This window comes from Excalfactoria chinensis, chromosome 4, assembly GCF_039878825.1.
Source record: "Excalfactoria chinensis isolate bCotChi1 chromosome 4, bCotChi1.hap2, whole genome shotgun sequence".
Classification (NCBI taxonomy): Eukaryota; Metazoa; Chordata; class Aves; order Galliformes; family Phasianidae; genus Excalfactoria; species Excalfactoria chinensis.
Window position 1 is genome coordinate 5,958,603 of NC_092828.1, and position 11,497 is coordinate 5,970,099.

General features: G+C 35.5%; 1 protein-coding gene across 1 annotated transcript; it reads right to left on the reverse strand.

The window, feature by feature from the left end:
- Positions 1-4,675: 4,675 nt before the first annotated feature.
- SPON2 (spondin 2) lies at positions 4,676-10,901 on the reverse strand. Its single transcript, XM_072335537.1, has 6 exons — positions 10,392-10,901; positions 9,374-9,599; positions 8,779-9,002; positions 8,299-8,490; positions 7,001-7,175; positions 4,676-5,034 (listed from the first exon to the last, which is right to left on the reverse strand). Exons 1-6 carry the CDS (start codon positions 10,557-10,559, stop codon positions 4,856-4,858), a joined length of 1,164 nt encoding a protein of 387 aa, XP_072191638.1. The 5' UTR covers positions 10,560-10,901; the 3' UTR covers positions 4,676-4,855.
- Between the last annotated feature and the right edge of the window lie 596 nt (positions 10,902-11,497).

Genomic DNA, 11,497 nt, shown 5'->3' on the forward strand with positions numbered 1-11,497 from the left:
TATTTTTATGTATCCCAGTTGTACTGCTTTTGAAGATAACTGCAGAACTATGTAGTCCTGTGGTTTTTCCTCATTTGCTGCTTATCAGTGTTTGAAAGAGAGAAAAAACTGTGAGAAAATGCAGCTGGAGGTTACACATTTATAACTAACCGCAGTGTGTTCTGTAGAACGAGATAACAAGAAAACTTGTAAAATCTTTATTATTTCCCAGCATCTAGATTAACATTTTATTTTATATACATAGAGTAAGTAGTATGAAACTTGGAAGCATCTCTCAAGTACTTCAGACTGGTTCTCTATTAGCAACCACATTGGCTATCTCTTTCCATAAAATGCTCAGTGAAATTGAACTTATTAACAACTTATACTTCCAATTCCTCTACAGCAATAATGTGTTATACAATTTAAGTCCTCTGTTATTTAGAAATCTTGTTATTTGCAACCTAAATCATTGATGCATATATCTGTACATAAGTCAGAGGGGCTACATAAAAATGCTGAAAGAAATATGAAGAATGTAAAGAAGCTGAACAAAAAATGAATTTGAAACAGTAACGATTATGGTATGAAAGAGAAAAAAACCAACATGTTATCTAAATAAGATTATTTACATAAGTGTTTTTTCTTTGATCCTGCATAATGAAGTCTCTGAGGAAAAATTGTACTGTAAATTAAATAATGATTTAGATTTTTATTATTACCCTTTGTACTACTACAAACTAAACGACCTATATGGCTGATGACAAACTCAGTTATTACTCAAAGTGAGGGAATATGCTATTTCACAGCCCAAAGTACCCACCTTTGTGGTAATTTCCAGTATGGAGGAATGAGTTTTGAATTCAGTTTCCCATTCAGAAGATCCCTGTGCTCCTGATGCACTACTGGTATACATCCCATGGCCATCAAATCCTGAAGAGTTTTGAGGGTGAAGCTGGGACTTCATTACTATTTTAGCATTTATCTATCAGAACAAATTTCAGATGGAAATTCTGTTCTGATGGATCCAGAAGAAATCAGAACAGATTGCCTTGAATCTTATTGGACTCTCCAGAACAGGGAGTTCTTGACTGACATGCACCTGCATAAATTCTCGTGCCCTTCTGCACCTGCCAGAATAACGTGTTTGGCTTCAGATTGCAAACTACTTAAGAAAGCACCCTTTTATTGACTTCAGATCTCTAGAAAAACATGTTCCAGTGCCAGAACAAAGGCAAGATGTACAAGGGAACATCATTTGGTCCTTAACTCTATCCAAACATAGTTATGATAGACACTTCCATACTTCAGGCTAGCATATGCTATCATAGTAGGGCTGCTGGACTTCAATCAAGCAAGGATAAATCAGTCTCCAGGTGACCAGGTGCTGTATGTGGAGACCTTTTTATTTCAGTCATTTAGAGTACCTGTAAATTATACTGGACAAAATTTCTTTCACACATCATTCCCCATCAAACAGGATTCAGCTGATTTAAAGAGTTATATTATCTGAGTACATTAGATACTGTCATGGAATAGGCTGAGTTATTTTATTAGGTTGGACTGGGTTTAATGTTCCCATAGTACTCCAATAAACTACCTGGTACTGGCAGTATCCTGAACTGATTTTTTTCAGTATCAGTAGGTGTTCTCATATCTTTTGTTCACACCCATTTTGTGATGCTGGGAACAGTCTTCATTTTGATGAGGTGAGAAAGCCTGGCATACACCTTCCCTCCTATTTTTCTGTTAGGAACACACTAGCATCTGTGATTGTGCTCTGCTTCTGCAGTATGGCTAGAACACTGGAGCTGTTTCTCAGTGAAGCCAAGACCATCCATCCCCACACTGATCTTTAACAGAAGACGCAAACACCCCCCAAGGAGCCATCCCAGTCCTTATGGACTATCCAGTAGAATTGAATATATAGTCCACCTAAGGTTTCCACGGCCAGCACTTACACTACAGTACATGGGAGATCTTTTCACCAATCATATCAGTCCTTCTTGTATCCTCACTTATCTACAAATCTACCTTTTCCTTGTCAGTAACTACCAAGGCTCTGGATGTCTGCAGAAAAGCAACGTCCCACAAGAAAAGAAGCATCAATGTAGACAGCTTCAGATGGCATTGCTACTCATAAAAAAGCCATAAAGAGCTTCCATATGTTCACAACCAAGTGTCCTTGAATTCCTCAGGGTAGTGGACAACTTGTAGTCAGTCATGAGGGACCCTACTGTACTACAGGTACTGAATTCGGTGTCCGTGTGTTTTGTAGGACCACTGTTTAAGTCAGTGGTGACTTTTTTGTTACTACACTTACCTTTAACCATGTCTTCTGTTGCTGCAAGAATATCTGCCCAGACAGCAAACCTGATTTTTCCTACTTAATATTCTTGTTTAAAAAAACAACTGTATTTTGAAATCCACTCTAAGTTTATTCCCAAAGTGTTTTCTGAGATTAGTTTAACCTAGAAATTAACTTACCTATTTCCTTCCCTAAATCTTATGTATGTAGGACCATATTATCTTGCCTGCCAGCCATCAGTAACTGCACATAGGGGAAAAGCAAGGAAGAGCTTCTCTGTGTTTCTTTGCTGTCCCAGTACTGTTAAGATATAAATCTAAAACTGTGCTCAAAGTAAAATTAATGAAGAAATCCAATGCAGGGATCACATACCCCACTAATCAGCTTAATAAAAATATGCTATGAGAAATGTGTTCTATCATGAGAACATTCTTCAGTAAAACTCATTGTATCAGTCTCATCAAAAAATGTCCCCATGCCCAGTATTTCTAACAGAAGTTCACTGAAATGTGTTGTCTTTTTGCATATTTACTTCCTTTTCTACTCTTCTCCCCAGAAAACTTTCGGCATCAGAAGTCTGAGAAAATGCAGTACTGAATCATATCCTTTAAGGCTGATGAAAAAATGCAGTACTGAATCATATCCTTTAAGGCTGAAATCCTTCATTTATGTAGAGAACTGCAGATGCAGGTATTTTCTGCTGGTCTTATGTATTTTTTCTGGACATGCAAAGAAGCAAAAACTCCAGTGTTTAGAGAACGCCTAGAAAAATCCCACTAAGAATACCTTGCACTTCAGCAAAATGTTGTGGGAGTTTAGTCTACAGGCAGCTGATGTGTCAGTTTGGATTTAGTTTCTGTCCTCAGAGCATATTTCAGTACGTACTTCTGTACTCTTAGATGGAGATAACTGTTTAACTGTGCTGTAAATAAGTTCAACAGAAAACACTAAATAAGGAAAAATTAATATCTAAAGAAGATAAAAAACTGGAAAAGGAGAAATTAAAGAGACAAAAAATATGTAAATAATATTTTGTTAACACTTTCTATTAGAGAATGGACACAGGGGAGAGAAGCAAAATATGTATAATAACAAAAATAGTGACACAATTTTGACAAACGTACATGGGAATGTAAGGAACGTAAGATGTAGAAATTCCTATTTTTAGCTCTGATGACTGTGCATCCATCAGCATTTCAGGGCCAACTTAGATTAGCCCGATAACATTTCAACTTCCTTTGGGTCTTTGCAAGATTTACCTCCTGTAAACCATATAGAGAACCTTTTATCTGCTTCTACTCCATAGCAAACACAGGGTGTTCTTGTAGCTGAAATATTCCAAAATGAAACTTTGCAACCCACTGTCTCCTGTTTGGTACTTCAGCTGTGTGTTTGTAGAACTGTAATGTGCTGTAAACGTTTTGTGGGTTGACTGTAAATATCTCCTATTGAACAGTCTAATTTCAACATTCTTTTCCTAGTTGGGTGTCACAATTCTTTGTGAGATACAGATTCTCTTAATTTTATAATAAACAGCTATACGAACATTAAAGCTCACCATCTGAAGTGGTTTCTGACATACCATGTTTTGTTAGATGTGTGTATACCTGTGTCTTAGATAATGCTGAAATCTCATTAAGTTTTCTCTTTGCAAAGTTTAGGATGACACAAACAGCAACAAAAATGTTTAAAGAAACATGGACACATTTACTGCATACACAGAGAGACTTATATAATTTATGTTACAGCCAACATTGTTAATGTCTTCACAACCATTTTTCAGACAGTTGCCTCATTAAGGGCACCCACCAACCATCGGTCAGATCTCAAATCTCAGTTAACCTTTCAAAGTTAAGTTCAGAATTTTTCTACTGAAACCCAAACTTCTGGGTTTAATTAGTAATTTTGTTGGCTGAGTGTCCTAACAGTAAATATTCTTCTCACTTTTGAGGGGGGAAAAAAAAGTTCAATTTTGTGTATTCATAAGTCTCAACATGAGTTTACTCAGTCATCTTACTGTCTTAACCATACTGCAAACATCTGGTCACTCTGATTTATAGAAGTAGTTTCTGAAGAAAGGCAAGTAAAACTTGTTTAGAAAGACAACAAGATAGCCAATAAATTATAATATATATAATTTAGAGAAAAAAAAATTAATTTCTAGGTATAAATAGTTGCAAATCTACAAATTACAGTATTTAAGAATGTTATTAGTTATGATTTTTTGATTGAATGGTTTTCACATGTGAAGCAAAATCTTTCCAAATGTCTTGTTTTCTGCCACTAGAGGGTACTCCAAGAACTTAGAGTGTGTAACAAAGATTTACTTGGGTTTTCTGATCTGTAAATGATGAAGTACTGTTGTCATACTAAGCCTTAAGAATGCAACACCTCAAAGTCTTGATACTAAACAGCAACTTTCAAAACCAGTCTAATATATCTTCTCAGCAAAATAGTGTGGCATACCTGAATTATAAGGAACACTGAATGACATGTAATTTAGATTTAGTTACACTTTTATCTTGCTTTTAAATTATCTAAATTGTTATCTTTATTATTATTATTATTTCAGACACAATTATCTGGTTCACATCCTGTTTCTTCCTCCAGACTTGGACAAGGCGTTCCATCATTAGCAGGGTGAAGAAGTACAAAACGAGTTCTGATCTTGGTCCCTGTTTTTCTGCAAGGACCTCTGCAGAGACCCCAGGAAGACCACTGTGAAACTTCACAGTCCAGTGGTGTTTCTGCAAAATACACAATAAGAAGGTAACTGCAACATTTTCTGCTGAAGGCAAATGCATAGTTGGCAAAGCATTAAGGAACGATGATCAAGAAGCATCCTTTCTTATACAGAAATACATGTGATATTAATGAAATCCATATGTTGCCTTATAAATAAAAATGTCTGTTTTCAGCTCCTAAATTCAAGGACATTGCTATTATTTTTATTGCAGTCAAGAGACTGTCAGAGGCATTACAACAGTAGTGCAGCACATTTTTTTTTTATTGAATTGAAAATGTAGCCTCTCCATTCTAAAAGTTGATGTTTTAAGTGATTATGTTCAAGATTACTGCATTCAAAAGCACATAGTGTCAACTTCATAACGCATTTTTCACTGAATTGCTTAGTAAAAACACAGGAATTAAAGCTTTTATCTGGTTGATTTATGCATATTTCTATTTCTTTGGAGGGATATGTTGTTCCTGTAGTTCGATCGCATTCCATTTAACTCTTGTTCATTTAATTTACTGCAACCAAAGATGTCAGAAGCTCAAATATACTTTTCATAATGTATACTTCCATTGAAAATATCCGTCATAAAAAGAAAAGGAGCTTATTCCTTAAGAGGTTAAATAAAGAACACTGCTGGTCATAGGAAATTGCATCAAATCTTTGCATTTGAGCATAAAATAGCTTTGCACAAGACCAGTTTAAATGCTGTACTGAATATATGACCTCTGGTATAAAATTCTGGCTTTACAATGGAACTCACTACTTCTGTTGCAATAATCGATTCTCATGCTTCTAACAGGAATGAGCAACACGGTTTGATCTCTGATAATTAAATCTGTCCTTTTGCTTCTGGAATACATTTTTTGAATAGACTGATCTACTGGTTAATATGCTGTAAAGTGGAGATGCATGATTTAAAATGATTCCTGAAATACTGTACTTTGCATGAATTGTATTACATTTATATGCTAAAGAGGGGCAAATGTTCCTTTCATATGTTGCAGGAAAGACATAAGATTGCTAGCACTCCCTTCATAACTGTCTTGTTTACTAATAGAAAAACAATTACTCAAACTTCATAAAGAAATGCACTTATGCAAGTATAAATTGTTTATTGTTAACTGCATGGAAAATGAACTACAGTTTAGCAATCATGAGGTATCCTTAGGACAAAGCTAGAGGCGTTAATCTTCAGAATTATTCTGGAAAAGCTCTTCTTGGAACATCATTTATATAAGGAACACATTGGAGATTTAACCCATAGCTGTCTCTCAAATAGCATTTGGGATGTCAGTCTTATTCATAACCATTTCTTTTACACGTAATAAAAAGTTGCCAGAAGAGTATAATATAAGTATATAACCTGCATAGACACCAACTGCTATCTTTCACACTGAGCAAATTTTCTTTTTATTACCTTCCAAACTATCTTGAGTCAAATGTTCCAATGCCTAAATGAAGTTATTTACAAGATTTTTAAGGCAAGAAAAAAGAGAGAATGATATTTTTATTTTCAAGTTGTCTGTTTTATCACAAATATATCTAGGAATGCATATAGTATGTACTATTTCTTCTGTTGCATCATCATATAAGAACTTAAGCAGAAGTATTTACTTACAAGTTGCAGTGAATCTGTGGAGTTTTAATTTTGATCGATATTGTTTAATTGTCATAACATTCACTGATCTATGGTGATGCTAAGGCTTGAGCAAGCCTCAATGTGGTACAACTCAGGCCTTTGAACCATAGCTCAAGTATGAAATCCGTGCCTTATTTTTTCAGAGATTGTCTGTTATGTCAATTGGCTTCTTTTATTTCCCATGGGTGAGTCTGGAAACTATTGCAATGCAGAATATATTGCAGGAAAATATTCTACCCAATCACTTATTTCATCTACGTCACCTACCAGAGTTCCACGTATTTTTTGAATTAACATAAGTTACCAAATTGGGAATGTCACAGTGCCAATCACTTACCTGAGTATGTGTCAAGTATTTCATTGCTTTTAGCTGGCTGGTTAAGATGAGGTATAGGAAAACCCAGCTGGTTTTTCTTTAATTTCACCATCGTTACTTGAGCAATAGGTGGCAAAATTTTGAGTTTGGGATAATAAAATGAGTTTGCTGGGTGGCTTGGAGAGGAACAAGTGATCTGCGCAATAAAAAGAGAACCTTAAAGAAATGCATCATTCTATTATTCAAATTCAAATTATTCTTATTATTCTATTATTCAAATAACTGGAAAATCATGTTTATGCATTGTGTTGATTCCTTTTGGCAACCAAGAAAGGATTCTCTAAACTCCAGCTCACAAATCTACTTCTGATAATCCCAGATGGTTTGTGCAAAATACTTCTGAATTGGGCACAAAGAATTGTGTCAGTATTTGGATGGAGGAATGAGATGGGAGGCACTGAAAACAGAGTAATGCTTGGAATGGTTTGTTGAGATACCGTGGACATTATTACAAGACAGAATACAAGAGTATTAAATAATACTATTAGGTATGCTGTAGCAGATGTCATATGTGTATAGGAGGCCAGATGGATTACTTTCCAGCTTCTCTGTTATTTGTCTCGCTGTTCATTAGTACAGCATTTGGCTCTAGAGGAACTGACCTTAACAGAAATAGGGACAGAGTACTTCTACTATTCCATATTTTTGAATTAAGATGTTCTGTTTCCTACCACCAAAAAATGACAAAGACAAAGAGCAAGCAAAAAAGACTAAGTACAGTCACTGCAGTAGGAGCAAAGATGTGTTCTGCTTTCCACTAGCTCCTGTCCCTCCAATGCAACACATTCAGGTGTCAGCAGCGTATTCCAGGGAAAACCTCCCCCCACATCAGTATGTACAATTTCCTACTTAGACTTTTCCTGTTTGGATACAAATTTAGTCATGCCAAAATTCTGGGAAGTACTTTCATTTCCCTAGTTTTTTTTTTTAAGAATTGTTAAAGACCATCTTGGAATAATTATATTGGTGGAACAGGTCCCTTCCAACATAAGTCATTCTATGATTCTATGATATTCTACATGGATAACTTTAAATGTAAGCCAGTTTTTGTGATGCATCCAAATTTATCCAATAAATCAGAATGATGTAGGAAATGAACAAAAGCTATTAATAAATCCGGGTAGAGTGAGCATCAGTACTCTCAAACACTGAAATCACTTTCATGAGAGAATCTCTTGTGTAGCTACAGGATAGTTAGCTTTGAAGTGGAGGAATCAAAATATGAAGATATGGAGTGCTATTTATTTATGTACACCTACCTCTGTAACTGTGTCTTGTGGAATAGTGGCAAAGTTTGGGGAGGAAAATGTGAAGCCACTGTCGGTTCCAGCATCGTATGGATATAGATCTATTGATATTTCTTCCATCCAGTGGTCCCCCTCACAGAGGTTTAGGCTGTCAATACCCACAAACCAGTCAGGACTTGGCACAATTCGTACAACAAATGAAACCTAATAAAATAAAACAACCCAGCATTACTTATGGCATTACTTCTTTCAAAGTTCTCCAGTACTAGTTATTGTAACTGTAACTTAACTCTTGAAATAAATGGACTTTTATGTGCTTCTGCTCTATAGATCTCCACTACTCACTGAAATTTGATGTGCATTTCTTTTTAAGCAACATTTTCCATTATCATATTTCTACCAAAGAGAACTCAAATATTTAACTCTGTGTGCTAGTGACATAAAAAGAAAAGAAGCCAAAAACTGTGAAGATCAGCATGTACATTTACTTACTAATGGATGTCTTGAATGCACTTGTAGTTCAGTGGAGGTTTGTCCTGTGCCACTGGAAATGGCAGGAGCAGAGAAGATTCCATGCACACTCTGAATTTTCTCTCCAGCTTCTTCTATTTCTTTCATTAATACCCATGCCTCACCCTTTTCAGCAAAATCACGTACACCATTGCTGGCATATTCATTTTTTTTCCACATGCTGTAGTCAGAACTATGAGTAACACCTATTTGAGTGAATACATTGCATGACAGAAAAGTCTGGTTTAGATTGTCCATATTTCTTCAGATGCTCTCTTTTATTTCTAAGGTTAAAAAACTTTGTGTATAAGCATGAGTGAACACTAAAACATTTGACTTATCACTGTTTACTTCAGCTGTAGCCAATTGAAATCAGAAGCCAATTGAAAACAGTTGTAGATTTTTGAAAGCATTGTGAATGCTTCAATTTCTGCATTTTTATTCTTAATAACTGCAGCTATTTTCCTACTTTTTACATTAGTTATATTACAATCTACTATTGAGGGGAGAAGGGGGGTGAAAAATCACAGTGATCAAGAGATTTATCTGGTCTTAAAACTGTATATTTTTCACTTACCTAGCAGTGATGACCACTGTGCTGGGGGCCTATAAAGTGGATACTGTTTGGGGAAGGCAGTCTGACTCCATTTCCCTGTGAAGATTATACTGTACTTTGCAAGTTCCTCTGCTGTGCAAATAGAGTCATCACCCAGAGGCAAGCTGCTGGCATAGCCTAGAATTGTTACAAGCAGCGTCCAGATAACTTTGCAGGAGCAGTAGACAAACATCAGGTTTTCCATTCCCTTCCACATGCAGAGAGAAAAAAAAATGTAGACACATTAGTCACTCTAAGCTCAGAAAGGAGTAAGAGTTACCTAATAAAATACAACAAAGCATAAGTTTTAACAGAAAGAAAACTCATATCCCAAGCACCAAAACTGTTATGCTTCTAGAAACATTCTAATATATTCAGATTTGCTATTTCCAGGCTATATGCTACAGATCTGTAGCTGTACCTAGGACAAGTGTTTCTAATGAAAATAAAAATATCCTAACCTTGTTCACAGCACTACCTCTGAGAAAAATCTGTTTCTGATTTTCTTTTGAAATCTTATTAGAGTCACATCTTGAATTAATTAGAGCTGCAACTGTTTCTGTGGAAAACATTAGTGGTATATTTATTCTTCTAAAGATTAAATTGCAGGTTACTTTGCCAGAAGACATGATTTATTTTAAATTTGTGTCCAACAAAGACTATTTTATGGCGTAACATTTAAAATCAAATACATTTAAAATATATATAAAGTACTTTCTGGTACCGGTGCATAAAAAATACATTGAGATGGCTTCAGACTGTCACAGCTACAGACTTGTTAAAAAACAATATATTTTTTTAAGTTGCTGTCAAAGGCTGTGCAAATTTTGTATTAAAATTAATAAGATAATTGCATCAGACTGTTGAACTCCAGCAATTGTTTAAACTAACAGCCTTAAAACCATACATTTAAATGCTTCTTTTCTTTAGAGAAAACTATACAAACAGAACTAAGACACTAGTAATATATTAATTGGTAAAAAGAGCTGTGAATACTCACTAAATATTTCCTCTGGAGCACTGGTAAGGGGAGAGCACCTGCTTTTGCTGGCAGCTGAGTTGGTCTGCAAGAGAAGACAGTAGGAGTCTTGGTATTTATGCCTGAAGAGGGTCCCTTTGGTCCAACAATTATTGTAATCTTTAGACTTTCCAGGTTTGCAGAAAACATGTCATCTTCTTGCTTGCAATCTTTTTGGACGGATTGCCAGAGGTTTCCTCTATGTCAATTGGTTCGGGTCCCTACCAGAAGACCGTAATGCCGAATAGACGAAATGCTTTTAAAAAATACCTTGGATTCCTACTAACAGTTTGGATTTTCTGGTGACTTTACAGTTCTCTGTTCTTATTAATGCCTCTAAGCTATACAAATGAACTGATTCCAACACTGGAATAGCTCTAGCAAATACACTTTAAATGAGAAGCATGTTTTCTTGCAAGTTTTATTGTCTGACAGATGCTCCTTCCAAACATTTACAGAGAGCTTGCTCACTCTCACACACCATATGTATGTGTTCAAATAAAAAGGGTGAGGCAGCTAAAAAAGTCAAGAGGGAAAAAAAAAGTTGCATTTCATAATTGCACATACTCACACAGGCTGCCTCCTGCAAATATGAATTAATTTAAAGTAGTACAGTGTATATTTTTGTGTTCTGCAGTGCCGTATGCTGGATGATGAAAGGGCTCTGTAACATTGTGGTTTCTTTGGAAAGAGTGGTTTTGGGAAGCACTGAGATTTTACTTAGCTGTCTTCAGAGTAAAAAATCCCCAAATAAAAATCTCATTATTACAGTTAAATCATACGTCCTCTACAACACTACTTACGTACGTAATACTTACACATACTCACTGCAATTATTTGAATTGCCTATGAAAAATTATGTCTCCTGCAGGGACCTAATTAAGAAATAATGTTAAATATTTATTTAAAATCATTTTTCCTTAGTACCTTTTTAAAACGCCCATAGGAAACACAAGGGCTTGATGCCATTGCCTACACGGTTAACAAATGCTACTGCTGCTGATCAGCAAAGGAAATTAAGTTCAAAAGTTTACAATGGACCATGAGGAAAGACTTGCATAGTGTCTTCCTTTGAAACTGGGAGGAAT

Coding starts and splice junctions, on each gene's coding strand:
- SPON2 (XM_072335537.1), bottom strand. CDS start 10,559: ATGTTTTCTGCAAACCTGGAAAGTCTAAAGATTACAATAATTGTTGGA. Junction 9,600..10,391: donor TGCTCCAGAGGAAATATTTA/GTGAGTATTCAC, acceptor TGCATGTGGAAG/GGAATGGAAAACCTGATGTT. Junction 9,003..9,373: donor ACAGTGGTCATCACTGCTAG/GTAAGTGAAAAA, acceptor TCACTCAAATAG/GTGTTACTCATAGTTCTGAC.